This window comes from Pseudorca crassidens, chromosome 12, assembly GCF_039906515.1.
Source record: "Pseudorca crassidens isolate mPseCra1 chromosome 12, mPseCra1.hap1, whole genome shotgun sequence".
NCBI lineage: Eukaryota > Metazoa > Chordata > Mammalia > Artiodactyla > Delphinidae > Pseudorca > Pseudorca crassidens.
Window position 1 is genome coordinate 65,149,743 of NC_090307.1, and position 27,851 is coordinate 65,177,593.

The 27,851-nt window shown below is 57.2% G+C and overlaps 3 protein-coding genes across 16 annotated transcripts in view; 2 read left to right on the plus strand and 1 right to left on the minus strand.

Annotated features, from left to right (window-relative positions):
• Window positions 1-7,592, plus strand: part of ARVCF (ARVCF delta catenin family member) — a 35,960-nt gene extending 28,368 nt beyond the window's left edge. For 2 of the 9 annotated variants that reach the window (XM_067699867.1, XM_067699874.1), the window contains 13 exons: window positions 627-744; window positions 1,092-1,263; window positions 1,761-1,778; window positions 2,785-2,856; window positions 4,114-4,241; window positions 4,447-4,597; window positions 4,694-4,892; window positions 5,008-5,119; window positions 5,220-5,310; window positions 5,526-5,579; window positions 5,938-6,023; window positions 6,495-6,614; window positions 6,978-7,592. In XM_067699867.1, the coding sequence (XP_067555968.1) occupies window positions 627-744; window positions 1,092-1,263; window positions 1,761-1,778; window positions 2,785-2,856; window positions 4,114-4,241; window positions 4,447-4,597; window positions 4,694-4,892; window positions 5,008-5,119; window positions 5,220-5,310; window positions 5,526-5,579; window positions 5,938-6,023; window positions 6,495-6,602 (1,309 nt within the window). In that variant the 3' untranslated portion in view covers window positions 6,603-6,614; window positions 6,978-7,592. Of the gene's footprint in view, window positions 1-626; window positions 745-1,091; window positions 1,264-1,760; window positions 1,779-2,784; window positions 2,857-4,113; window positions 4,242-4,446; window positions 4,598-4,693; window positions 4,893-5,007; window positions 5,120-5,219; window positions 5,311-5,460; window positions 5,580-5,937; window positions 6,024-6,494; window positions 6,615-6,977 lie in introns of those variants that run through there. The other 7 variants (XM_067699869.1, XM_067699875.1, XM_067699872.1 and 4 more) reach the window with 5 other exon arrangements.
• A 950-nt stretch (window positions 7,593-8,542) lies between these two features.
• On the minus strand, window positions 8,543-27,139 carry COMT (catechol-O-methyltransferase). 2 transcript variants are annotated; one of them, XM_067699896.1, is made up of 5 exons: window positions 27,010-27,139; window positions 13,972-14,260; window positions 13,060-13,253; window positions 12,693-12,824; window positions 8,543-9,331 (listed from the first exon to the last, which is right to left on the minus strand). In XM_067699896.1, exons 2-5 carry the CDS (start codon window positions 14,258-14,260, stop codon window positions 9,131-9,133), a joined length of 816 nt encoding a protein of 271 aa, XP_067555997.1. In that variant the 5' UTR covers window positions 27,010-27,139; the 3' UTR covers window positions 8,543-9,130. The 2 variants fall into 2 exon arrangements, with proteins under 2 accessions (XP_067555997.1, XP_067555996.1); XM_067699895.1 differs by having other exon boundaries at window positions 13,972-14,301; window positions 27,010-27,137.
• TXNRD2 (thioredoxin reductase 2) overlaps window positions 27,043-27,851 on the plus strand; it is a 34,561-nt gene continuing 33,752 nt past the window's right edge. For 3 of the 5 annotated variants that reach the window (XM_067699879.1, XM_067699878.1, XM_067699880.1), the window contains exon 1: window positions 27,044-27,177. In XM_067699879.1, the coding sequence (XP_067555980.1) occupies window positions 27,099-27,177 (79 nt within the window). In that variant the 5' untranslated portion in view covers window positions 27,044-27,098. Of the gene's footprint in view, window positions 27,178-27,851 lie in introns of all 5 variants that reach the window. The other 2 variants (XM_067699881.1, XM_067699877.1) reach the window with 2 other exon arrangements.

Here is a 27,851-nt window from a genome sequence, read left to right on the forward strand (position 1 = left end):
CCCAGGCCTCGGCGTCAGAGCCAGGTCACAGTTTCTGCCCGAGTCCCGAGAATGTGCCTGATGGGGCTGTACTCACCCCCACAGGCAGCCTCTGGATGTCTGCCACCCTCCCATGTACCCCTGCTCCATCCCTGCCCAGCTTCGACCCATCCCTGTGACACCCAGGGAAGGGGAGCTAGGATCCTCCTCTCCAGTCTGCCTCAGAGGCCTCATCCCACCTCCTTGTGACCCCTGCCCTCCCCCCACCACCCTTGGAGGCCCTGCAGAGACCCAACAGGCAGTCCTGCGTCCCCTCGGTCCTGCCTGTCCATTAGGATATGCCCCCATGGCCCTCTGGGGTCCTTAGCACAGGGTGGAGCCCTGAACTGCACAGATTCAGGCGTCTGGATCCACTTCTGTCCCTTTGCAGTTCAGCTGAGAGTCAGGGGACCCCCCACCCCACACAGATGCCAGGCCAGGGCCCCCTCCTGGGGTCTCAGCAGTCAGGCCATTGCTGCTTCACCTTCACTGCTAGCCTCTTGTCATCTGCTAGCAGCCCTAACGGCATGGCACAGAGCACGTTCTGCAGATAAGATGAGACCCCGGAGCTGGAGCTGGGGTCACAGGGCTTGCTCTTGGCCACACAGGAATGTGAGCTCAGATGGTGCAGAGGCCCGGCGGCGACTCCGTGAGTGTGAGGGGCTGGTGGACGCACTCCTGCACGCCCTGCAGTCGGCCGTGGGCAGGAAGGACACGGACAACAAGGTAGGCAGGGAGGCCCTGGCAGGCCCCAGGCAGGGTCAGTATCGCAGCCTCCCATGAAGGGTCGGGGAACGGAGCAGGAGCCCTGGACTATCCAGGCGGCACAGGGGACGGGTGTGTGGTGCAGGGCAGCAGGTGTGCCCTGAAGCCCTGGACCAGGTCCCGCGTGTGGTAGGTGCTCCCCGCTCCTTCCTCAGCCCCTCCCTGGGTTTCGCCCGAGTGGGCCCCTAACCCAGGCCTCCCCATCCTACACCCGGTCCCTTCTGCACTCACGAGCTGTGGCACCTTCCCTGGGGGAGCGGTCAGTGTCCCGTGCCCCCCAGCGGTACCCTAGCCCCCTCTCCCTGCAGTCAGTGGAGAACTGCGTGTGCATCGTGCGGAACCTCTCCTACCACGTGCACAAGGAGGTGCCGGGGGCTGACAGGTACCAGGAGGCCGAGCCCAGGCCCCCGGGCAGTGCCATGGGTGCCCAGCGCCGGAGGAGGGAGGACGCCGGCTGCTTTGGTGGCAAGAAGGCCAAAGGTGTGTGGGTGGGACTGGGGTACTGCTCTAGGACCCCCGACCCTGCCAAGCCGAAGGCCCTCCACACCCACCGGGGACACATTCAGGGAGCCAAGGAGGGTGCCCAGGACCACCTGTGCAGTGGTCCCCCCTGGTGCCCGGACCCAGGCCCTCAGCTCCAGGAAGGGCTTGGGGGCCCAAGTTTGGAAGTGCCAAGGACAGCGCCGCCTCCTGGCATTGGCAGGACACCCGAGGACCCTGGGGAGCCCAGGGGGCAGCACCCCACCTGCCTCACGCCGTCCCTACCTCGGGTGCAGCTGCCAGGGGTCTGTACACTGCCTTCACCTGCCCCACTGTGTTGGCCTTTTCTGATCCCCGTCCCACTTGTGGGCACTCAGCCCCCAAAAGTAATCGGGGTGAGAGTCCCCGTCCCTCTGCCCTACATTTCTTGGGAGGGAATGGGGGTGCTGCCCGCTCAGCCTCCTCTCCTCTCTCCTGTGCTTCCTCCGGCCGCCCAGAAGAGTGGTTCCATGAAGGTAAGTCCCTGTTTGTCCTGCTGTGCAGGCCTGGCGGGTGCAGTGGGCACCAGGGACCCCTCCCCGCCCCCATTGCTCAGGCAGCCATCTCCATGACAACTGCAGGACCTTTCATCCTTGGGAAGTCCCGATCCCAGATCCTTCTCTAGGCAGCCATCTCCATGGCAACTGTGTGGACATGACAACTGCAGGAATGTCAGCCTGGGGCTGGTTGGGAGGCCGAGGGGCTGTCCCTCTGTAACCTCAGAGCCAAGGGTGGATAGGGCCTGGCCATGTCCATTCCCAGGGGCACTGGGGAGCAGGGTCTGCCCCTCTGATGGGATGGGCCAGGTGTGGCTCAGATGGAGGGACCATGCAAATGCCCCAGGAGGCTGGGTAGGGCAGGCCCCTGATTGTCTGAACTCAGCTCTGCCTTCCAGGAAGGGGAAGGTTCCTCATCTGAGTGGGAGGGCAGCCGGGAGGTGGTGAGCTGGCTCTCACGGAGGTGTGCAGGCCGAGGCTGATGGGTGTTAGGTGGGGCTGCTGCAGGGGCCTGCGAGTGGGGGGGTCTCCTGGCCAGCAGAGCCCAGGGCTGGGTCCTGGCCCCAGACAGGGGCCAGTTTCCCCATGAGTGGGATTCTTGGCTCCAGCCCCGCCTCACTGTGCAGCCAGGCAAGTCCTGTCCCTGCCAGCCCTTGGCTTCCCTGTCTGCACCTCCCTGCCCCAGCCTGGGCTCCTGGGCCCCTCAGTTCACACACATGGTGGGCCCAAGGAGCCCATCGGGAGGATCTGCAGTGCAGCTCCCAGCACCTGATGGAGGATGAGTCCTGGCAGCTCAGGCAGGGCTCGGACCTCCCTAGGCCTAACTGCCACCACTGCCCTTTGGGCAGAGCTGCCTGCCTGACTCAGAGCAGTGCTCTGTTCCCAGGCCTCTTAGTGCCCAGTCTTGGATGTGGGGGTGCTGTCCTCACCCCTCCTGACACACCCTGCAGGGTCCACCTCACCTCCCACTGCCCTTCTGTTCCAGGGAAGAGGGATGGTGAGATGGACCGGAACTTTGACACTCTGGACCTACCCAAGCGGACTGAGGCTGCCAAAGGTGAGCAGTGGGAGGTGGAATCCAGGCCGAGGCCTGTCCAGGAGTTAAGCTTTGTACCACCAAACGGCTGAAGGGCCTTGGGGATCTCGTGGGGAAACTGAGGCCTACAGGTGTGGGGTTCCTCGGAGGACTGTGCAGTCCCTGGGCACCTGCTCAGGGCTCAGAATCAGGGTCTGTGCCACAGGTCATTTCAGGCAGGGTGTGGGCGCAGAGGCAGGGAGGAGCCAGGCACTTGCCAGGTCACACAGCACATGAGAGGCTGGCAGGGATTGGAGTGAGGCCTAGCTGGGCAGGGCCTCCTGTGCCAGCCGAGGAGCCCGGGTTCACTCCTAGGGATTTTGGAGCCCCGAGGTGCAGTCAGATCCAGTTGGGAGGCTGGGCAAGATCACCCCGGTCATGTGGGGGAGCGGTTCAAGCTTCTCGCTCCCTGTGTCCATCGGAGCCCCACTCTGTGTGGCACTTCTCTGTGCACTGGGAATCCAGCCTGGGCGAGAGAGGTCTGCCCTGCAAGCCCAGATGCCCAAGAGCAGGGTGCAGCAGCGCAGCCGTGGAGGTCTGGGGGGAAGCATCACAGGCAGAGGGACCAGCCCATGCAAATGCCCTGCAGGGGCAAGTGCTTGGAGCATTTGGGGGACAGGAGGCTGGAGTGGAGGGAGTATGGGACATGAGAACTGGAGAAGGGGTGATGACACGTGGGGCGTGCGGGGGAGGGGAGGAAATGTCCAGGGACACAGAAGCCTAAATGTGGGGGCAGACTTGGAAGGCTGCTCCGCCCTCCTCTCTGGAGCACTGTGGGGTGGCTCTGCTGCCAGGCTGGAGCCTCAATTGATGAGGAACGAGGAGTGGTTGAGTGGCTCTGACAGGGAGGGTGGGCCTTATATACGGGTGGGGGGGCTGTTGCTAGGGAGTCTGAGTCCTGTTGCTAGGGGAGCAGCTGTGGTTACTGCCTCCCTCCCCACCCCAGGCCTTCCGGAAGCTCCAGCATCAGGCAGGTCCCATTTCTTTGGCAGTGGAGTCAAGGAAGAATGACCTCGCCTAAACCCACTGCTACCTCAGAGCTTGGGTTGATTGCCTTGTGAAGTGGGAAGGCTTTTTACTCTTCGGTGGCTAAGGGGTGAACATGTTGCTGCTAAACATTCCTGATGATGCCACAGCCATCCTGGGCCACAGCTCGCCCTTCCCTGGGAGGGCTGAGGAGGGGGTAGGGGGTGATGGGGCGGCCTGGGTGACTGTGGGCTGCGGGTGCTCCGTGCGCAGGCTTCGAGCTGCTGTACCAGCCCGAGGTAGTGCGTCTCTACCTGTCCCTCCTGACGGAGAGTCGGAACTTCAACACTCTGGAGGCCGCAGCCGGTGCCCTGCAGAACCTCAGTGCCGGCAACTGGGTGGTGAGAGGCCAAGCCTGGCAGGGAGGAGGCCGAGGGAATCCCAGGAGCATTCCCGGTGGAGATGCTGGGGGAGCTGCTGGGGGAGGGCTTTGTCAGGCGGGGGAGAAGAACAGTCCAGCCGGAGGAGCGGTCAGGGCTCAGGTAGGCGAGTGTCTGGTGTGTGCGGCGCGGCCAGCACTGAGCACACCTCGCACCCCCGCCGCAGTGGGCCACGTACATCCGCGCCACAGTGCGCAAGGAGCGCGGGCTGCCGGTGCTGGTGGAGCTGCTGCAGTCGGAGACCGACAAGGTGGTGCGCGCCGTCGCCATCGCCCTGCGCAACCTCTCGCTGGACCGGCGCAACAAGGACCTCATCGGTGAGGGCGGGGACGGGGGTCTGGGGCCCGGGCCACCCGCTCCTCGCGGCCCCCCTCCTGCCGGCACCGGAGTGTCCTTACAGCCCCTGCCTGCAGGGAGCTACGCCATGGCCGAGCTCGTGCGAAATGTGCGCAGCGCGCAGGCACCTGCGCAGCCCGGGGCCTGTCTGGAGGAGGACACAGTGGTGGCCGTGCTCAACACCATCCACGAGATCGTGTCTGACAGCCTGGACAACGCGCGCTCGCTGCTGCAGGCCCGCGGCGTGCCTGCGCTGGTGGCACTTGGCGCCTCCAGGTGGGTGGGTGGGGCTTAGGTGGGCAGGAGGTGCCCCCAGGTGGGCGGGGCGGGGCCTAGGTGGGGCCAGAGCAGGGCCGTCTTGGCCAGACACTGACCCCAGCCCGGACCGCAGCCAATCGGTGCGCGAGGCGAAGGCCGCATCCCACGTGCTGCAGACGGTGTGGAGTTACAAGGAGCTGCGTGGTGCTCTGCAGAGGGACGGCTGGACCAAGGCGCGCTTCCAGGTTCGGCCCACCCGGCCCTTCTCTCTCACTTCGCCCAGGCTGGGTACCCCGTGGGAGCACCCCGACCCACCCCGTCTGTTATGTGCCCTCCTCCCCCTAGTCGGGTTCTGCTAATGCCAAGGGCCCCAAGGCACCACCGAGTCCCGGAGGCTTGGACGATAGCACACTGCCGCTGGTGGACAAGAGCCTGGGTGAGTATGAGGCAGGGGTCCATCCTGAGGTTCAGGAGTGTCCTTCCACCCTGCTGAGGGGTAGAGGGAGGCCGACCTTCCTCCAGGAAGATGGCCCCCTCCCTTCCCCTCCCCAATCCTCTCCACCCGTGGTGTTCACCTTGGCACCAGGCTGAGGCCAGCCCTGGTCCCCTGCCACCGCTGCAACCAGCCAGCCACCCGCTCGTACCTTGCAGACGGTGAGAAGCCAGGCAGCCGGGACGTGATCCCCATGGAGGCACTTGGCCCAGGTGAGGGCAGGTGCAGGTACAGGCTGCTTATAGTCTGTGTGGGGAGGACCTTCCGAGGAGGTGTGGTTGGAAAAAAGATTTGGTTTAGGGGTGCTCAGGGGTGAGGGGTGGGGCAGCCAGGGAGGGGTCACTGCCCAGCCAGGGTGTCCTGTCTGGCAGCTGAGGGGGCAGCTGGAGGGTTCTGAGTTGCTGGTGGGGAACAGGGGAGAGGCTGCAAGGCCCACCGCACGGGAGGGGCCGTGAGAAGGCCTGGCTCAGAGCGGGCTAGGTGGGGGCCCTCTCCAGATGCATCCTGGGCTGAGAGGGAGATCCACGCCTGGTGCCTGCCTCAGAGTCCTCTCCTGCCTCCATCCCACAGATGGATACTCCGCCGTTGACCGGAGGGAGTGCAGGGCTCGAGGCAGTGAGCCTGCAGGGGAGGCCTCTGAGAAGGAATCGTTGAAAGTGAGTGGCTGTGGGCAGGTGTCCAGGGAGGTGGTGTGTCCGGGGGTCACCTGGAGAGGGGCCCAGGCAAGGTTTGGTCTGGGGCCTGGGGTGGCGCTCACCTGCAGGGCAGTTGGGCTAGGAGACCCGTTCGGGGTGTGGCCCTTCTGCCTCGGGAACCTCACGTCAGAGCCAGCCTGTGGGTGCAGGTGGTTAAAAACTCGCACCCACTGGGAGGGAGGGGGCCCGGGACAGAGGGCGCATCTGCACCCTCCTTTGCATGGTCTTGCCTCCAGGGCAGCCCCTGCCATCTGCTCTGTGCCAACCCTGCCTCTCCGAGCCCCGCTGGTTCAGCTCCCCCGGCCCTCAGGCCTCTCCTCGCGTGCACCCCGGCTCTCACCCTGCCCTGCTGACCAGCCCAGCCCCAACTCGCCAGCTCGGACTAACCTGCTCTGTTCTGCCTCTAACGCCCTCCTGCCCACCGCCCTGCAGCCCGACCCCGGCAGGAAGGTTCCTCCTCCCGGGCCCAGCAGACCCGCAGTCAGGCTGGTGGACGCCGTGGGGGACGCTAAGCCTCAGCCTGTTGACTCCTGGGTCTAGCTTGCATGCCTGGTACGTTCTTGTTCTCATCTGGTGTTCGTCCTCTGGGTGAGGGCTTCTCTCCATCCCGTCTGCCTGCCTGTCTGCTCCACTCTCCGCACGCTCCCCGCAGGGCCACCTCGAGCTCAGCAGGCCTGAAGGCCCAGCGGAGGGATGCCCAGGCTGGGGGCTGAGGGAGGGGCCCCCTGGCCTGCAGCCTGGCTCAGGCCCTGTGCCATCAGGGCCTGGAGGTCACGGGGTGAGAACAGGGGTGGTCCACACCTTCCAATGCCCCCAGCACAGGGCCCCCCGAGGACCACCTGAGGCTGCCGCCTTCACCCACGCGTCCATCGCCCTGCTACCAGGCCTGCTCAGCCTTCCCCTCTTCCTCCTCAGGGCCTGGGCCCAGCCGTTTGCTCTTAGGGTCGGATCTCGGAAGAAGGGACCTCGGGGAAAGGACCTCTAGGCGGCCTGCGCAGACCCCGCCGTGGAGCTGGGAGCCCCTGGTGGCGGGGGTAGGCAGCTCCTCTTTCCCTGGAGCTGTGGGTTCTGGACACGCCTGCCCTCCTGCCCTCGCTCCCCGCTTCTAACTCCCAGGCGAGTTAGTTTACTGATATGGTGCTGTGTGCCAGTGGGAGCCCGATGGGGCCCAGGGCCGGGCACCTGGCTTTGCTTTGGGGCTGGCGGGGCCCCTGAGGAGCTGGGTGGGGGTGGGCCCCTGGGGCCCCGCAGCCAGGCAGGGAGGGGGCTCAGTGAAGGGAGTCTGAACCCAAGGGTGGAGGGGCTTCCCTGGGCCCTGAGTGGGGGGGCGACCCACAGAGAGGCTTTGGAGGGCCCCGCCCACCCCCGGATGCCTGGAGCGCCTTCCCTGCTCGGCTCTGGCCCCTGAGTAGCGCCTCTGGGACTGACCTTTGGCAGCAGCAGTGGGGGACTGCTGTTCAGTGCCTGCTGTTTGTGACTTAAAAACAAGAAAAACACTAATGAAAACAATTAAAAACAAAACCAAAATAAGACTATGGGTAAACATCTAAATTTTTGTAAGAAAAATTAAAAATTAAAAAAAACAACAAAGGAACCTCCTGTCTTCCGAGGCTCAGCTCTCTCCGTGAGCTGCTCCCATCGTTTGCTGGGTGTCGGAGGTGGCCCTCGGTGTGTGTCTGCTGTGTCCAGCAGGGTTTCAGCTCCGAGTCCCCAGGGTTGTTTTCCCACATGCGTCCCCTTTCTACACACAAAGAGGAGTGGGCTTGGTCCTGGGTGGTTAGCTGGGTCCTGAGGCCTGGGGTGGAGTCCTGGCCAGTGGCTGGTCTTGGGCACAGGTGGGCCTCAACCAGGAGGGGTGATCCTGGGGTCTAGGACCCCACCCTCTGCTGGGGCCCAAGGGAGCCTCCGAGGTGGCCAGAGGTCCAACCACTTGGGGGCCTTGGGGCTGGAGCACCAGGTCAGAGCTGGGGGCACCTGTGGATTTAGGTGGATGCAAACCAACTCTGCTTCATCCCTTGCCAGCTGGGCACATGCAGAAGTGCTGCAGCTGGTCTGAGTCTACTCTCTCTTCCCCAAACAAGGCCGAGTAGGACTGGGGACGGTGCTTCCCCTCAGAGCCACACACGGGCCCCAAAAGGCTGGGCACTGGACAGACCACATCTGGCACTGCTGTAGGGCCGTGTCCACCTTCCCCAGCACCTGCTTGGTCAGAGATGGACCTGCAGGCTGGCTGACTGCCTTGTTCCGGTTTCCCAGGTGGTGGTCACCCCAGCCTGCAGACATCCCCATGGGGCTGTAACAGGTGCCCTCGGCCTGGCCACGGGAGCAGTACTGAGCAAGGCCGACCTCCGGCACTGCTGCGGCCAGTCTGCAGTGTTAGCATCTGGCCAAGGGGAGCAGCTTGTGTTTGGTGCAAAGCTGGAGGACGCCAGGGGAAAGCAGCAGCATCACAGTGGCTGAAAAGAAGCACTCAGTTCATCTCTTACCTAAATATTTAGATCTTTAATTTCTATTTTACTATCATTTAAACATGATATTGGTATATAAGATTGTTAACAGATGATTTTAGTAAAGAAGTGGCATTTCATTCTTAAAAAGGAAGTGAAAGAACTCAGGAGTCCGAAGTGTGGGGTGAGTTGTTGGTTATGGTGCCATCACTGAGGCATTGCTGCCACCTGGTGACGGCAGACCTCAAGGGCAGGCTGTGTGAGTGCACAGCCCCAGTTCCCTGACTTCTGACTTCCTGAATCAGAAGACTGACGAATGCTGGGGGGTGGGGGTGGGGGTGGGGGTGGGGGTGTGACACTGTCATGGACACCACCTGCCTGAGCTGGCCTTTACAGTCAGATACTTTTCCAGATTTACTGTAGTGATTTTGCAAGGTGAGCTGGTAGCGCTTGGGGTGGACCCACATGCAGGGGCCAGCGCGGGCAGGCCTGGGCCTCGCAGGCCTTGAGGGTGTTGCACTGAGGACAGATGCACACATTGCAGACACGGGGCAGCTAGGAGTAGGGCCACCACACCCTTCAGAATCCAGCTTGGCCAGGGAGCTGGGGCAGGGTGGGCGGTCAAGGCTGTGCAGGGCTGCCTGGGCCCTTGTAGACGACCTTCTCCAGGCCATCCACCACCTGTGAGTACTCAAGGAACGAGCTGAAGTGCGTGCACTCGAAGCGGCTGTTCCCACGCACGTACTCCAGGAACTCTGGTGTCCCCGGACAGATGACGTTGTCGGCCAGCAACACTGTCCCCTTCCGCAGCAGGCCACACTCCTGCAGGGACAGACGGACGGTTGGAGGAGGTGAGGGTGGCCTAACCTTGGGTCAGCCCTGCACCAGCTCCTCACTGGCAGCAGCCACAGCAGGAAATGGCTGTGCTGGGCCGGGGTCTCCTTGCTCCTCCTGCATCCTCAGTACAGCAGGTGCTTACTAAGCACTAGCTGGAAGTGTGAGTGGAGGAGGTGACGGGGCCAGGATTGGGAAAGCCACAGTGGTGACTGAGGCCAGTGGGTCCCTTGGTCACCGGGTGCCAGGAACACGGGGCTCCTCCAGGTCAGATGCCTGGTGCCCAGTGTGTGGGCTGCTGTCAGCGGTCACTGGAGGTTCAATCCGCCCTGACCAGGGTGACTGTTGGGGGGCAGAGATGGGGCACACCTCCCCACCCACCCACAAGCCTGGCCCTTGGGTCCACTCTGAGGCATCCCATTTCCACCAGCGCCTGGGGCCTGGGCAGCTGGCCAGTGTTCCGGGCCTGGGCTCTGCAGAGGGAGGAGCGGCTGGACCTCCCGGGTCCCTCTGCAGTCTCTCTAAGCTGGGGGAGGAGATGCTTAGATTACATCAAAAATCAAAAGAGGAAATACCTCGAGAGGAAATGTTTGTCTGGGGGAGGGGGTGAAGGGACAGCCCAGTTGTTCTGTTGGTAGCTCAGAGTTTTCTTTACATGATCATTAAATAAAAGTGAGAAAAAAAAAAAGCAATCCCAAACACAGAAAGCAAAACCAAGCAAGGGCCCCAGGTGTGTCTTAAGTTGCCAGTTGCCAGCCGGACCACAGGGACAGACGGGCACCCCCTGGTGACTTAGGAATGCGAGGTCCACTGTGCAGCCCTCGAATCTCCCTGGTGGTGGCTGCCTCCCTTCCGGCCCATGGGCTGAGGGGGAGGCCAAGGTCCCTCAGGCCAGAGTGGAAAACACAGCTGTGAGATCAGTGAGGCTGGGACAACCCATGAGCCAGAATTTGAACAAAGTACCTCTATTGAATCATGGAGCATTTCTCTTAGAAAAAGAAAAGGAACTTCCCAGCAATCTTGATGAGAAAGGGCAGCCTGGGAGCAGGCGCCCCCCCACCCCCGCCCTGCCCAGCCCCAGGAGGGCATCTCAGGTCTGGGCAGGAAACGCCCAAGGCGAGCTGGAGCTTGTTCTGAAGGACGCAGGTGGACAAGGTGGGCTCAACAAGTCAGGCGCTAAACCCACAGGTTACAGAGGAGGGATGCAAAAGCCGGGCCGCCCGCCTGGGGACAGAGCCCTGGAGAGTTCTGGCCAGAAGCCCACATCCGAGTAAGACTGTGTGCTGGCAGCAGGGAGGGAACGGCATTCAGAGGACCAGAGCCGGGTCCACTGTTCCCTGACCCTCCCTCCTTCCGCCCAGGGTGTGGGCTGGGCTGAGACTCTGGCCACTGTGTGGCTTCTGTCTGTCTCTGGCTCTGGGGGAAGCCAGCTGCCCTGCTGGGAGGACACCCAAGCAGCCTGTGGAGAGGCCCGAGCAATGGGGGACCGAGGCCGCCTCGAAGCAGCTCCTGGTCTGAACGGCTACCTTCCCTGCCAGCCCCTCACCCCAACCCAGGGGGAGCAGCCAGGCCCAAGAAGAGCCCAGCTGCAGGGCTTCAGAGTGCACGTTCCCAATTCACAACTTTTCTTCTTTTGAGATAATTACAAGCTTTGAACAAGTGGCACTGAGAAAACTATTAGTTTCCTAGTTACTAAGGGCAATATTTGCTGCTTTTCTATCAATGCAGGCCCCGTAATTATCACACACCCCAAAGCTGCTGAAACCTCCCCTCCCGGTGACGCAGGCCCAGCTGCTCAGTTGCCCAGATGTGCTCCCTGCAGCCACCCCCGCTCTGGCTCGAGGGCCTCTGTGCCAGCACCCCCACTGCCACCTGTTCTCAGCCAGCACAGGTCCCCGTGCAGCTCCTGGTCTGGGTCCCCTGCACCGCCACCCCTCCCCACTCCACACAGCCAACAGGATCTCTCCGGAAGACAGGTCTAGCCTGCCCTCACCTGCCTGAAGCCCTCCTCTGTGCCCTGCCTGTGTGGTCAAGCCCTCCACACACAGCCCTGGCCCACTGCCCCCACCCTGCCCAGTTCCAGACCATCCTGCACCCTCTCACACACCCCCAGCCAGGGCTGGTTCCTTCTCGCCACGTCCAGGCACCAGGCCCACCACACCCACGCCAACACCACTGGTGCAAGGTCCTGCCTGGCCCCAGCTATGGCTCAAGCAGCCGTGCCCCCCACGCCCACAGTCCCCCTGTGCCGGGTGATGCCCGGCCTGTGGGGGAGCTGAGGTGGGCGAGCAGGGGACTGACAAGGGTCAGCCCCATGTGGCTGCCGGGCTGGAGGCCGTGGTGGGGCAGAGCGTCCCCAGCTGCTGTGTCCCCTTGACCGCCCGGGAGGGACAAGGTGGTGGTCATCAATATTGAGCTCCACTCACCTGGGTGCGAGGCAGCCCCCTGGCTACCATGTGGTGCCGGAGGAGCAGCTGGCACTGAGGCTGGACAGCCTGGGGGTGGGCACGGGGGGGGCAGGGACGCAGGGGGCGTACAACAAGGAGTCTGGGGAGGAAGGTGGGCAGGAGACGCGTCTTTCCCTGGCCAGCACCTGCCACCCAGTCAGGAGAGCCACGTGGCCACTAGGCTGCCTCCCTCTTGCCTCCCCAGCCCAAGCCCTTGCAGCCCCAGGTGTTCACCCCTCCCAGCCACCCCGGCACAGGCTGCCCTGCAGGGATCCCCCTTCCTCCAGTCTCCACCCCACCCAGGGCCCCGCACTCCCCTCCATGTCCTAAATGCAGACAGGCTGGCCCAAGCCTCCTGGGCCCCCAGGGCCGCCCTCGGCAGGGCCCATTCCGGCCAGGCGGGTGCAAGGCTCCTGTCAACTATGAATTGGCATTTTCCGTTGGCACTTACCATCTACCTCTACAAGGATTAAATCATTTACTGCTGCAGCTGCTGACTGTCAACACTCCCTGAAACGAGTTCAGGTAGAGAGCTAAAATAAGGCACTCTGTGCTCTGGGAAAAACTGGCAGAACAGGTCTTCAGATAGATACTTTCAGGAGAAGATTTTATGAGCCCAATTCTTGTATCTCCTTGTATCTAGAAAAACACTAAAATCCTTCATGGTGATGACTGCTCCTCATGACTAGCAGAAACATTTGGCAAAAAAATATGCACTCGATTGCATGTACTCCCCCTTCACCAAAATCACATATATACTGACCTTCCCCCCCTACCTCTTTGGAACAGTTTCTCAGAGCTATCGGGGGTCCTGTCTCCCAGGCTGCAGCTCTCATGTAGCCCCAAATAAAACTTAACTTGCTACTCTCACATTGTGCAATTTTTTTTAAGTAGACACTCACCTCCAGGAGGAGCATGTCTGGCAGGTACCGGTCCTTCCAGTGATCGAGGAAGACCATGTCCACAGTGTCCACGTCATATTTCTTCTTCAGTTGGGGGATGATGTCCTCGGATGCCCCGACGACAACGGTCACCTGAAACAACAGACCCCCACCCGGACCCCTGAGAGTCCAAGTGGCTTCTGGGAGACAGGTTCCTGCTCTGCCCCTCCCTCTGGGGGCCTTGGGAGTCTCCTGCTCTGTGGACTGGGGCTGTGGGCCAGCTGGGTAAATGTGGCCTTGAGCCGCCGGGGTGTGGCCCAGGCTCTTCCTGCCCTCCTGGCCCCTGGAACCTGTGTCCACATCTGTCACCCTAGGAATGGTGCCGCACCCTGTCCTGCAGGCCTGCGAAGTCCACCATCTGCTGGGTGATGGCGGCGTAGTCAGGGTTGAGCTCAATGGTGAGCAGCCGGGCGCCGGGCAGCAGCAGGCGGGCCATTCGCACGGCCGAGTAGCCACAGTAGGCACCCAGCTCCAGCAGCACCGAGGGACGCTGCTCCCTCAACACGGCGTCCACGATCTGGCCTACGGAGGGGAGTGGGGTGAGCAGGCAGGGGGTGACCCACCCCAGTCCTGGCCCATCTCCTTCCTGACTGAGCAGCAGCCCCTCCCAGTGCCTGGCCCCTCAGGCCTCTGCTTTTGTACACGCTGCTCCCTCTCTTTTCCACCATTCCTCCCTGCCCCCAACTTGTCCTAACCCAGAGCTGCCCTCTGTGGAAGCCCCCAGACGTGACAGACGTGACAACCACTGTCCAGCCCCCACTCTGCCCCCAGGCTGCACTCAGAGCCTCCCTGGCTCCCTTGAGCTGGACACTGTCAGAAGGTCCAAGGGGGCTGGACAGTGGCTGTCATGTCTGTCCCCAGGGCCTGACTCCAGGGGGTGTAGTGTGGCACTTGCCTGTGCCCCAGGCTGGAGTCCAAAGGTCAGGAGGCAGGCCGGGGGGCTGGTGCCTGTGCCTGGCAGAGTCCAAGGGTCTCCATACACCATCAGGCCCAGCCAGGACAGCCAAGGACCCACTACCCACCCTGTGCTGACACCTGGCTCTGCCTGACGGCCTGCGAGTGCAGGGCCCACGTGGAGACTCTGCTGTTGCCTCTGACTGGCGATGGCAAGGGGCCCCCTGAACAGCACCTCCTGGAGGGGGGGTTTATCAAATGTCCCACCCTCCCGTGGGGACAGTGACGTGGGCGTCAGGGCTCTGCACAGCCCCTGACCCTCACCTGTGCCGGTCGCACTGCCCACCTTTCTTGTCGCCCACGTTCATAGCCCACTCCTTCTGCGAGCAGTAGGCGTCGATGGCGTCCAGCACGCTCTGCGGGTCCCCGGCCACAGCGTGCTGCAGCACATGGTGCAGAATGCGCTGCTCCTTGCTGTTGCCCATGAGGAGGTTGCGGACGGGGTGCAGGACAAGCTCGTTCCAGCCAATGATGAACAGGCCCCAGAGTCGCAAGGCCTGCAGCAGCCACAGCAGCGCCAGCAACACCAGGCCAAGGGCGCCAGCTGCCAGCAGCAGGGGTGGGGCCTCCAGCATCTGTGATGGGGCAATGGGCGGGGCTCTACCCGGCGGGACTCCTGGGAGCACGTGGTCACCACGGTGTTAGTAACCTGCCCTCCTGGCTGACCCACGCTCTCAGTCTGGGGGTGCTGCCACTGCCACCCCCCCCACCCCCCCTGTGCTGATGGGGGTACAAGGTTCAAGAGGCCAGCCACATGCCTGGTGGCCAGCTCCAGGTGAGCACAGCCACAGCCCCGCCCACCTGCAAACCACTTCCTGCTGGGGCTGCGTCCGGGGGGGGGGGGGGGGGGGGGGGAGGGGGGGGTCGGGAGCGGGCGTGTCTGGCTTCCCCCAGCCCCGTGGCTTCCCAGACAGCCCTGACAAGGGACACAGCTGGCCTGAGGCTTGTTTACACAGCACAGGGGAAGCCAGCCTCACGCACAGCCCCCTTGGGCACTCACACTCGGGACAGTCCAGGAGCTTGTGTGGCCCTGTGAGTTTCCAGAGAAGGACACAGGAAGCCCCCAAGTCAGGCACACAGGGCACAGCCCATTGGCTCTTCCCGTAGGGGACGACCACACAGGGTCAGTCTGTCCCCTCTTCCCCTTTGAGGAGGAAGGCCACCCTGCCACCCACACCACAGTGGAAGCGAGACAGGCCTCCCCCTGGCAAGTGACCCTTTGGGCAGGTAGCTGGGGTCCCAGTCAGATGAGGGGCCCGGGGCCCCTGAGACACGGTAAGGCTGAGCTGGCACAGAGCAGAGACCTTAAAATGGAAAAGGATGAAAGACAGAGGAAGGTGGGAAGCTTCCATCGGGGCTTGCGGTCACGCAAGGGTCATGCACAGGAAGGGGCCACACAGGACCCCGCTCCCCGAGAAGCTCCCATTGGGAAAGGCACATGGGAAAGCGGGCAGGCCAAGGATCTTGGAGGGGAGACCCCTCGAGGACAGCTCAGGGCTTCAAACCCCAACGCCCTGGACCACGAGGAGGGGGCCTGGTGGGCAGAGCAGGGATGAATAGGGGAGCATGGACATCCAGATGTCTGAGTGGTCTCAGGCCACATGGCCTATTTACACCAGGCACAGTGAGCACGTGGTCAGCAGGTCAGAGTCTGCACACACAAAGACCCAGGTGGGGCCCACGCCCTGCTCTGCTCCCAGGCCACTGACCAGACCTGCCTCCTCAGACGGCTCTGCCCACCACGTCCCTCCTCTGAGCTCAGCGGCAAAGCAGATGGAATTTGTGCAGGGTTCTCCTGCCTTTAGGTAATTTAAGCAGGAACCATAACCTGAAGGTGACCAGAGTCCTGGCACGTGGGCCCCTCCCGGAGGCCGGCCTGGCCCTCAAGTGAGAGCAGAGAGGCAGTGAGACATAGCCTGGAGCGTCCCCCAGTCCGGACACCAGGGACAGCCTCCCTGGTTTCCCTGGTCCTGGCACTGCCCTGCAGGCTAAGGAGGCACATGCCCCATGGGGCAGGACGCACCACCACCCAGGAGGCAGGTGGGGGAATCACAGGGGAGGCGCCGTGGATTAAGGCACAGCGCTTTCTTCCAGGGACAGGTGACAGGACTCAACAAGGAGGGGCCGAGTGGCCTGAAGTGACCAGAACTGCTCACTGTGCTCCTTTCTGCGGGCTTAGGAGCCCCTAACCACACCTGTGTTGCTTTATGTATCATGACTATCTTCACTAGCGGTGGTGAGATGTTGGATCATTTTGATTTATTCTCTGGGTTGATGAAAAAAACTAATAAATGTTACACATAAATATCAAAAATAAGAAAGAATATTCCGGGGACTTCTCTGGTGGCTCAGTGGCTAAGAATCTGCCTGCCAATGCAGGGGACACAGGTTCGTGCCCTGGTCTGGGAAGATCCCACATGCCGTGGAGCAACTAAGCCCGTGCACCACAACTACTGAGCCTGTGCTCTAGAGCCCGCAAGCCACAACTACTGAGCCCATGTGCCACAGCTACTGAACCCCACGTGCCTAGAGCCCGTGCTCCGCAACAAGAGAAGCCACCGCAATGAGAAACCCATGCCCGGCAACGAAGACCCAACGGGGCCAAAAATAAATAAATTTATTAAAAAAAAATAAAAAGAATAAAGCCACTGAAGGAAGCCACACTTGGAGGAAGCGCTTCAGAGCCGTGGAGAACCCTCTGTGGGGAAACAAAACATGGAGGGCTCCTCTTGTTTCAGGTCTTCGTACCCAAGTGTCTTCTGCTCTGCCCTTCCAAAGAGCCACGGTGAGGTCACTCGGTATACCCAGCGGTGGCCTTGGGACCCTAGGATCCCAACACCCTGCTTGGCTCTGGGCCCAGGGTGGGAGATAAAGAGCCCCAGTTACCCTGAGAGGAGGACAAAGGGGCCGTTGGCCAGAAGGTAAGAGCCGATGACCGAGGGGCACCCTCAAGCCCTCTGTTTCTGTGTGTCCTAAACACGCATGATGGAAGGTTTTAAGGGGCTTGCAAAGTGCACTTTCCAAACATGGTTCCCGACCACAGTGAGGGGAAGGGGCAAAGCTCTGTGCAGGATGCTGTAACCTGTTCCTGGTGGCTCTCGCCTCAGGACAGGGGCAGTCCTGGGAGAGGCTGCCGTGGAGATCCGGTTTTGCTGAGGAGGCAGGACCTTCATGAGGCCTCCACAGGTGACACATTTAGCATCATGATAGCGAGAGGGAAGTTGAGGGAGACACAGATAAATGAAAAGACATCCCATGTCCATGGACTGGAGACTTGACATTGTCAGGATGTAAATAGTGCCCAGCGTGACCCTCAGATACAATGCCACTCTCACCAAAAAAGTCCAATAGCATTTTTGCAGAAATAGAAAAATCCATCCTAAAAGTCATATGGAATCTCAAGGGACCTACAATAGCCAAAACAATCTTGGAAGAGAACAAAGTTGGAGAACTCACACTTCCTAATTTCAAAACTTACTGCAAAGCTATAGTAATTAACACACTGTGGTACAGAGACATAGAACAAACGGACAAAACTGAGAGGCGGGAAACAAACCTTCACGTCTATGATCAAATGATTGTTTTACAAGGTGCCAAGACTACTCCATAGGACATGGTTCTGGGGCAACTAGAGTTCCACCTGTGAAAGAATGAACTTGGACCCTTACCTCACACCATATACAAAACTAACTCAAAATGCATCCAAAACCTAATTTTAAGAGATAAAACCATAAAACTTGTAGAAGAAAACGTAGGAGTAAATCTTCATGACCTTGAATTTGGCAATGGATTCTTTGATATGACACCAAAACCACAGGCAACAAAAGAAAAACAGATAGACTTTCATTAAAATTAAAAACTTTGTGCATCAAAGGACACTATCTAGAGAGCAAAGGACAACCCAGGGGATGGGAGAAAATATTTGCAAACCACATATCTGATGAGGGTTTAAAATGCTGAATATATATAAGAATTCCTACAACTCAAAGACAACAGCCCAGTTAGAAAATGGGCAAAGGACATGAATAGACATTTCTCTAAAAAAGATACACCAACAACCAATAAGCACACAAAAAGGTGCCCAACATCACTAGTCACTAAGGAAATGTAGATCAAAGCCACAAGGTACAATTTCACACCAATTAGGATGACTTCCCCAAAAAAAGGGAACATAATGAGTGTTGGCGGGGATGTGGAGAAATCGGAAACTCGTGCACGGCTGATGGGAACGTAAGATGGAGCAGCTGCTGTGGAAAAAAGCTGGTGGTTCCTAAAAATGTTAAATATAGAGTCACCATATGACCCAGCAATTCCACTTCTGGGAGTGGACCCAAGAGAAGTAGGAGCAGGGACTTGAACCTGCACTTGTCTACCCACGTTCTGAGCAGTGTGAGTCACAGCAGCCGAGGGACGAACGAATGGAAACGGACGAACGGACAAAGTGTGATCTATCTGCACACTGGGGCATCACTTGGCTATTAAGATGAATGCAGCCCTGATTCATATCCCACAAGGAAGGAAGTGCTGACACCCTGCTACATCACGGATGGACCTAGAGGACATTATGCTCAGTGATATAAGCCAGACACAAGAGGATAAATACTGAATGTTTCCACTCATATGAAATACCTACAAGAAGCAAATCCACAGAGACAGAAAGCAGAACAGAAGTTGCCAGGGGCTGGGGAGGAGGAGGGTAATTACTGCTGAATGGGGACAGAGCTTCTGCCTGGGATGATGAGAAAGTGCTGAAAATAGCGGCAATGGTTACACAACTATGTGAATGCACTTAATGCCACCGAACTGTATGCTTAGAAATGGTTAAAATGGTAAATTTTAACTTATGTATGTTTTACTACAGTAAAAACAGTGGAAAACCAAGAAAACAAGCCACCTTGTTTCTGGTCCTCCCTATTCCAAAAAGAAAAAGGGACACACCACTCCTCACTAGGAAGCAGGATCCAGAAAAACCAGCCCAGCTCCCAGTCTCTCTGTCCTCTGGCCACCTGCCCCCTGAGACTGGGTGCCTGGCGGCAGCCTGCTGCCCGCCCACAGTGCACACTCACCCGCTTCTGGGAGGAGGGGAAGGCCTTCTTGTCCTGAGCTTCCTCCGACACCTCCAGTGTATGTACATACCCTGCATCTATCTCCCCAGAGACAGCACGTGGACCTGGGTGAGGGGCAGGCCCTCTCTCCCAAAACCACTAGAGCAACAGCCCACCCCGCAAACCTTCCTTATTATAAGCCCGTTATTTTTATAGCTGCGTTGGGTCTTTATTGCTGCTCACGGGCTTTCTCTAGTTGCGGCGAGCAGAGGCTACCCTTCGTTGCGGTGTGCAGGCTTCTCATTGGGTGGCTTCTCTTGTTGCGGGGCCCGGACTCTAGGCACACGGGCTTCAGTAGTTGTGGCTCGCGGGCTCTAGCGCGCAGGCTCAGTAGTTATGGCGCACAGGCTTAGTTGCTCCGCGGCATGTGGGATCTTCCTGGACCAGGACTCGAACCCATGTCCCCTGCACTGGCAGGCGGCTTCTTAACCACTGCGCCACCAGGGAAGTCCCAAGCCCGTTCTTAAGTGTTCTCCCTGCAACCCCCAAACCACGCCCTCCCTCATCTCCTATCACCACTTATCCTCCTGGAGATAATCCCCCTAAGGGCCCAATGCAGACACTGGCCAGGGCCCTGGCCCCCCTCAGACCCAGGTGGGGACCGGCATTCAGGGCACGGACAACCAGAGCCATGGGATCTTCAGTCCCGGGGTTCCAAGGCTTGTCTGAAAGGTCCATCAAGACACTGGGAATGCCTCTGGCCCCTCTGCAAAGAGCTGAATGTGCTGTGGCACCCGGGTGGCCCTCCCCCTGTCTGGAGAGCAGCAGACGCCTGGGCCTCAGCCACACTCGTGGGGCAGTGGGGGGGGGGCATACGGCACTTGTGTGGGGGCTCCAGGAGCCACACAGGGCCGGCCAGCCTCCCGGAGAAAGGGCTTGAGGGGCGCAGCGTCCCCAGAAGGCAGGCCTCAGAGCACAGGCAACAGTTGGGGACAAAAGGGTGGGTTGGCCAGGGTCCTTGTGAAGGGGGTCCAGGGGCTGGCTGCCCAAGCTGGGGGTCTGCCGGGGACACGCAAAGCTGTGCGCTCAGGCACTGCCCGTGTACACCCCGTGGGACGCGGAGGCCCAGGGACCACAGGCTCATCTCCCTTCCTTGTGATTCTGGCTCCAGACATGTCCGCAGACCACAGTGAGGACAGGTGCTGCCCCTGAAGCAGGGGGCAGGGGAAGGCCAGGGCACCTCCTGGGCTGGAGTCCCTCCTGGCCCTTGAGGGCCACTCTGCTCCTCCCTGGGGACTCCCTGCAGCCCCGCTGATGGAGCAGCACTCGGGCTGCCTCTGCCCACTTCCTCCTGGTCGACACAGCATCCTTGCTAAGGATAAGGTGGTCTGAGTGGCTCCCCTTCGCACTCCCTCCTCCCCCAGCCCCTGCCTCCTCTGCCCTCTGTCCCTTCCCAGCATTTTCCCTCCCCCCAGCCCCTAAAATCCCCCAGTCCCTGAAACCTTGGGCCCTGCCCCACTGGGGGCTCTCAAGGGACTCAGGGACCCCGGAAAGCAATCACTTGAGGCTGAAAAGGAAAAAAAAGTGAATTGGAAACATTTAGTCTACGCCTCCCTACGTATATATCAGTGAAGAAAAAGTCTTAAAGGTGTCCCCACAGATGCTGGTGGGAAGCTTTAAGGCCTCATATGGAACAGGTAATTAGCCTGCCCCACCTGCCACAACACGATTCGGATAAAAATATAAAACGAAGCAAAGACAAGGTCCAACTCTTATATAAACTAGTGAGTTTTATATAATTGTATTTATGCCTGACGCATAGCTAAAATTTTTTTTAAAGAAAACCATCCCTGTTTGCATCTGTCTGTATGTTTATGTAAGATTGTATGTTTTTATATATATATATATATATATATATATATATGATATTTCCCTACCTCCAGATGGTATTACCAAATCAGGTTATAAAATTCCTTAAAGGAGTTCTATCCTAATTGGCTTCGAGAGGAACAAGCACTTACATAAATTAAATCTTCCTAAAACTCCCGAAATATAAGAACCAACTCAACTGTTTTTCCCGTAATTTGGTAAATCTTTGCTAAATAAAGTTCCCGTAATTTGGTAAATCTTTGCTAAATAAAACTAGTTTAATATTGTTCATTTCATAAAACAGGTGTATCTTTAGAGTTGTCAACATTAAACATAGTGCAAATATACATTTTTATTCTACTTGGTTTACTGGTCAAATAGCTAATATTTTATCCACTAGACATTTAAGATTTTACACATAAGTTTGATTTTAATCAAATCTAGTCACTATTCTGACAAACTTTATTTCAATAATAATTGTGTTTTATAATGTGTCTGCCTAAAAACAGTTTCCAAAATCTTTTTGGTAACTTGCAACCTTAGAGTTATGCCAAGTTAAGTTAAATAACAGATATTCATTGAATATCTAAATAAGATAAAGTGTTGAGGATTTCCCTGGTGGCGCAGTGGTTAAGAATCCGCCTGCCAATGCAGGGGACATGGGTTCAAACCCTGGTCCAGGAAGATCTCACATGCCGCGCAGCAACTAAGCCCGTGCACCACAACTACTGAAGCCTGCGCGCCTAGAGCCTGTGCTCAGCAACAAGGGAAGCCACCGCAATGAGAAAGAAGCCCACGCACCACAGAGAAGAGTCGCCCCCACTCGCCGCAACTAGAGAAAGTCTGCACACAGCAACGAAGACCCAACACAGCCAAAAATAATTAATCAATCAATTAATTAAAAAAGATAAAGTGCTGAAACATTCATTATTAGGCATAAGTTTATATACTTTTGGCTTCTCATGTTTATATGATACAAAGAAGCTAAAGACATTTGGGTGTGTTAATAAACATATTCTTGCCACAGTTAAACAATTTGTACTGTCAAAAGCATCTACGTCCAGATTACGAGATGTTATATGCATAAAATTTGCTAATCTGCTACAGAATACTGGGATATGACAGACAATTTGCAATTGCCTACTTCCTAGTTTTCTCTGTAAAATAAAGGTTGCTAATGGTTAAAAATTATAATCAATGTGTGAGAATAAAACTACTACTAGATACAAAGCAAAGGGAAACAACTTGGTACACAAAGTTGGAAAATAGGATATGTTCTTATGTGAAAAGTATGCAGAGAATGTAGGATGTGTTTTTGTTAGGGAAGGAGAGTCGTTTTGTCCTCAAGTAAAATAAAAAAGAGGGAAACAAACCTGAATGGACATAGAAAGTGGTGGAAGCTTTGTGGAAAAGGAATTTTGTGTTGTGAGGTTACAGCTGGCTAAGGTTAAATGGATTTGTATACGAAGTTTTCTTAAATGAGCTTTACCATCAATAGCATACTGATACAAAACTAGAGCTTGGTTTCCTCTCTGTTAAAATGAGATTTCTTGGATTATTGGTCTGCTTTTAATAAGAGATTGTAAAAGGTTTCTCTCTACCTTTTGAATAATCTTCCTAGGAAAAAAATCTGTGTCTTAAAATAATTCCCTGTACCCCTAGTTGCCACTCGGGAGAACCGAGTGTCCCCCCTGGTCAAAAACCCAGGTCTGCAGTCCTGTTTCCTCCTGTTCCTACTTGTGAGCTCCCATATTGTCACTTGGTTAAGGAGATAACTGAGTCTTGTTCTGCCATGAGCTGGGATCCTATTTAATCAAGTGTTCAAACCTTCTGACATTTGGGACAACTCTGTCTTCCCCAAATCAATCCTAAATGAAGTCTGGATCTCAAAATGGCTTTGGGATTTCCCAGAGGGTCCTTGGAAAATCTCAGTGGTTTGTACTTTTACCTTGTAAAAGAAGGGATGTTAAAAATAATTAGGTCTGTCTGTTATGGTAAACTGCATGGGAAGCACTGTCAAATAAGAAGTGAATCTTAACTTTCCATATGTTATATTTGTACAGGTAAACGCTATTAATATAAATATTTTAGAAATTTTGCTTGTTTTCCATATGTTCTGGTATAATGTTATCACTCATAATTATAGTTAATATTTAAAATGGTGTGTATGTTACAGAAACACCCAAATTTCCTTGTCAATTGTGTTTTTATGATGACCTCTCATCAGTTGTTTTTTTTTTAGTTTTTAGTTTTGGGTGTGTTGGGTCTTTGTTGCTGTGCATGAGTTTTCTCTGGTTGCGGCGAGTGGGGGCTACTCTTTGCTGCAGTGCACGGGCTTCTCATTGCAGTGGCTTCTCTTGTTGCGAAGCACAGGCTCAAGGCGTGCGGGCTTCAGTAGTTGTGGCATGCGGGCTCAGTAGTTGTGGCATGCAAGCTCTAGAACGCAGGCTCAGTAGTTGTGGCGCACGGGCTTAGCTGCTCCATGGCATGTGAGATCTTCCTGGACCAGGGCTCGAACCCATGTCCCCTGCACTGGCAGCCGGATTCTTACTGCACCACCAGGGGAAGCCCCTCTCATCAGTTCTTTAACCACAGCCATTTTAAGTCTTTTGTCAGCTGCAGGTAACTTTGTTTCACTCTGATGTTTCTCCAAAGCATTTGAAATCAGCTACAGGCCAGGGGGCTTCATCCTCAACAAAAAGGGCCTGCCTCAGAGACCTGCGGAAGGACTGGGCAGGGACCTCGGGCAGCGCCATCCCTCTGGACTAAGGATCAGAACCCAGAACCCAGAACTCTAGTGGAGAAACCCATGGGCCCAGGAACTGCTCTCCCAAGATCAAGCAGAACGAAAACTAACTACATGACACAATGTTCATTGCAGCTCTATTTACAATATCCAGGACATGGAAGCAACCTAAGTGCCATGGACAGATGAATGGATAAAGAAGATGTGGCACATATATACAATGGAATATTACTCAGCCATAAAAAGAAACGAAATTGAGTTATTTGTAGTGAGGTGGATGGACCTAGAGTCTGTCATACAGAGTGAAGTCAGAAAGAGAAAAACAAATACTGTATGCTAACACATATATATGGAATCTAAAAAAATAAAAAAATGGTTCTGAAGAACCTAGGGGCAGGACAGAAATAAAGACACAGACGTAGAGAATGGACTTGAGGACACGGGGAGTGGGAAGGGTAAGCTGGGACGAAGTGAGAGGGTGGCATGGACATATATACACTACCAAATGTAAAATAGATAGCTAGTGGGAAGCAGCCACATAGCACAGGGAGATAAGCTCGGTGCTCTGTGACCACCTAGAGGGGTGGGATAGAGAGGGTGGGAGGGAAATGCAAGAGGGAGGAGATACGGGGATGTACGTATATGTATATCTGATTCACTTTGTTATAAAGCAGAAACTAACACACCATTGTGAAGCAGTTATACTCCATTAAAGATGTTAAAAAAAAAAAACTACATGAGACTAAGTAAACTGACAAAGCATGATTATAATTTTTATGGCTTCTGTTTAGAATACTGTAGGCTCTTTTCTTTTTTAAGAGTTATTTGTTTATTTTTTAAATTATTATTAATTTGGTTGTGCCAGGTCCTAGTTGTGGCAGGCCAGCTCCTTAGCTGCAGCTCGAGGGATCCTTAGTTGCGGCTCACTGGCTCCTTAGTTGTGGCATGAGAACTCTTAGTTGCAGCATGCATGTGGGATCTAGTTCCCTGACCAGGGATTGAACGCGGGCCCCCTGCATTGGGAGTGCTGAGTCTTATTCACTGTACCACCAGGGAAGTCCCTTGTTGGCTTTTTAATGTCCCATTTTCTGGATATTAGAGAAAAAAAAAAAACTTTCCCTTTTCTCTTAAGCTGTCTATGACTCATAACAATCTAGTAAGTTATACTTCTGTAAACAAAATTGAAGCATTTGTTTTTCTCTGCACCTGATCCCTCCAAAAATCAGAAACTATTATTGGGTATCCTTATTTTCATGGCAATATAGTTATTTGCATAGGTTTAATAAGACTCTGTCTTCTTTGTGATAGGACATAACTGAAAACATTGGTTGTATTACCAAGGAATGTCATGTTTGAAAATGACACATGGACTCAGCTATGACCAGACGGTTCTAAGGAACTGCAGTCACTTTATGGAACCAAGGCTTAAAAAGCCCTCTGGGAAAACCCAGCCTGGTGCTGGGCATCCAGGGTCCCCAGTCTCCCAGGGAGCGAGGAAGGTCGCCTCCTACAGGTCTAGGAACCCTGGGATATTGGGGGAACCTTGAGCAGAGAGGAGTTCACTCGAGTCTACAGGTGAATTCTGCTGGCACTTTCTTGACTTCCTAGTCTTGGAAGCTTTTAAATGTCCAATCTGAGATTCCCTGCAAAAAATTCCACGAGGCAAACTTTAAAAGGGCTGTGTGTCAACCATTATTCTTGCTGCACTTACATAAAGAATCAGCCCAAATCTAGTGAGACCGGAGCTATTTTGTAAACAAGAATAATCTTACTTTATCTTTGATCAAAAATGGAAGTGACTACAGACAGAAATTTTGTCTCAGTGGAGAAAATAATACACCTTGTGGGTCATCAGAGTCCAGTCCTGTCTGTTGCCTTTGAGGTTTTATTATCCACCTGTTCGCTGGACTGCACTGCCAACTTACACATTTGTCAGCATTCAACAGATCCCCAGGCCTTTCCATTTCCTTCAATATCTGATACACCTCTCCAAATATAAATTTTTCCCATTTTCCTCCCTCTCTCCTGGTGTGACTGCCCAGACCATCCTGGTACTCAGGTGTCGTGTAGCTGCCCTTTTCCTCCAGGGTCTGAAAAAGCCCTGGAAGCTGAAGGGAGATAAGGTGGCAAGAACTTCAGAGAACCGGTCACCACTGCCCATCACATGTGGGCCACTGTGTGAGCCCACTGGGATGCCCACGTCTCCCGGGCTCTGCTGCGGATGGAAGTAGCCTTGCCTGCGACTCTGAGGTCTCCACGTCACCACAAACATTCACAGGCAAACCAGGAAATCTAGTGGACTGCCACCGCAGCCTCACTCCACCACCTAGAGACTTGAGAGCTCAACGTCTAAAATCTTCTCAACTGGCCGGCCTCAGGACTCAAAACCCGGGTTTACTGTTGGCTCCGACCATTCACTAAGGAGACGCTCCCTGACAGAACTCAGCCAGGCCCCTCTGAGCCCTCTTCTCCAAGAGGCCTCCTGTAAAGACTGGTACAAACACTGACTGCGTTTCACAGCTAGAGGCCACTTCCCTACAATGCCCTGGCCTCCCACAGTGCCCACCTGACAAGCTCATCGCTTCTAGCAACACCGCCCAGCTTCTGCAGGAGGGCAGGAGTCCAAATCCAGTTGGCAAGCTCAGGTGGGAATCACATGGACCCACACCTCTTGGCACTTTTTGTATTTTCCACACCCTGAGTCTCGAGCCCCGATGCCCCCCCCCACCCACACTTAAAAGGCCCAGTTGCCTCTGAGCAAGTTTGGAGGGTGCTGGGGTCTTTCCCCAACTGTGCCATTACCAATGTCCTCTGTGTTTATCTGACCCACTCTCCTGGCAAGCCCCTCGGACCCCTCCAGTAGTGGAGGCAGCAGCGTGCAGGAATCCCACTGTTCAAAACTCAAAGGCTGGTCTGGGGCAGGTCCGGGCCCAGGCTTCCCCTTCCTGGTAGGGCCACCATTCCCACAAAAGGTAAGGCCCCAGGGCACCCCGGGGCCTGTCAGAGCTGCCAGTTGGCTGAGCCCCTCGCCCAGGCCCCCACAGTTCTCCCTCTCCGAGGACCCAAGGACAGTCAGACCCTGACTCTGCAACCCATTCCCATGGCCAAGCCCTCCCAGAAACCACCACGCCTGGGGTCGGGGTCTTCAAGCCCTGTGGTGGCCTCTGTGCCCAAGTGGACTTTCTCTCTGCAGCACGACTCCCCCTTCCTCCACCAGCCTGGTGCCACCGCCCCCACCCATGTCAGGAGACCCCACCGCTTGTCCAGAGAGCCCCTCACCCCAGGTCCTGGGACCCCCCCCCAACACCCACCCCACTTAAGGTCTAGAGACTCCACCTCATGTCCGGAGACCCACTCCAGATCCGGGGACCTCGCCACCCTAGGTCCCGGGACCCCACCCCAGGTTGAAGCCCCCCTCCATATCCGGAGACCCCGCCCCAGATCCGGGGACCCGCCCCCCCTATTTAGGGTCCGGAGACCCCACCTCACCTCCGGAGACCCACCCCATGTCCAGGGACATTCCCCGCCCAGGTCGGAGCCCCCACCCCCAGGGGGATACCTCCACCCGGATCCGCCCCCCATTCGAGGCTCCTCGCCCCGGGTCGGAGCCCCTCTCCCCATCCGGACCCCGCCGCCGGGTGGGCCCCTGGCCGCGCACACCAACCTCTCGCGTCTCCGTCGGTCGTCGGCGCAGGCAGCGCGGCGGGCAGCCCGACACGGCCGAGGCCCCAGGCGGCGGCGGCGGCGGCGGTTATGGCGGCGCTGCTGGGACCTGTCGGGCGCTTCCGGTGGCGTGTGCGGGCGGTGCCGGGCGGAGCGCGGAGCGCGGCAGGTCTGCGGGGCGCGGGCTGACGGGCGCGGGAGTGGGGTCCGCGCGAGGAGGCGGGACGGGGGCCGGAGGGGTCCGCGCCGGCGCCCTTACCCGCTGGGAACAGCGCGGGGAGAGTGGCCGCCTCCCGATCCCCCGGCCCAGCATTACCTGTGGTCCCGACGGTGGCTCATCTCCCGAGGTCACCAGGTTTCGCACCCTGCGCACCCCACTAGCCAGACCTCCCACCTTCTCCCCAAGGCCCCGTGGGCGCACACAGCAGGTGCTCAATAGATGCACGTGCAGGGAATCAAGGAGGGGACGCTGAGTCCGGCGGTCTGCGCTCTGGGTGCCATGGGGGAGCGGAGCACACTGCTGGTCCTCCTGGAGCCACCAAGGGTCATGGACCAAACCAGACAGCAATCCGATGACCGCAAGTGCTGGGCCTGCTAGGGTCCTGAGCACCGGCTGGGCACACAGGGCGTGTGTGGGGTGGGGTGGGGTGGTGGTTCCCGGTTGGGGGGCTCCCCCAGAGCTGGCCACAGTGCCACCATATCTGCCACCATAGTGTGGCCGGTCCCACGCATGACAACATGCTCCCCACCACATCCCTGCAGGGACCATCCCCCAGACCCTACCCCTGGACTGCCCCACAGGGAATGAGTGCTGAGGTGCTGGAGCAGGGACAGGGGGAGGGC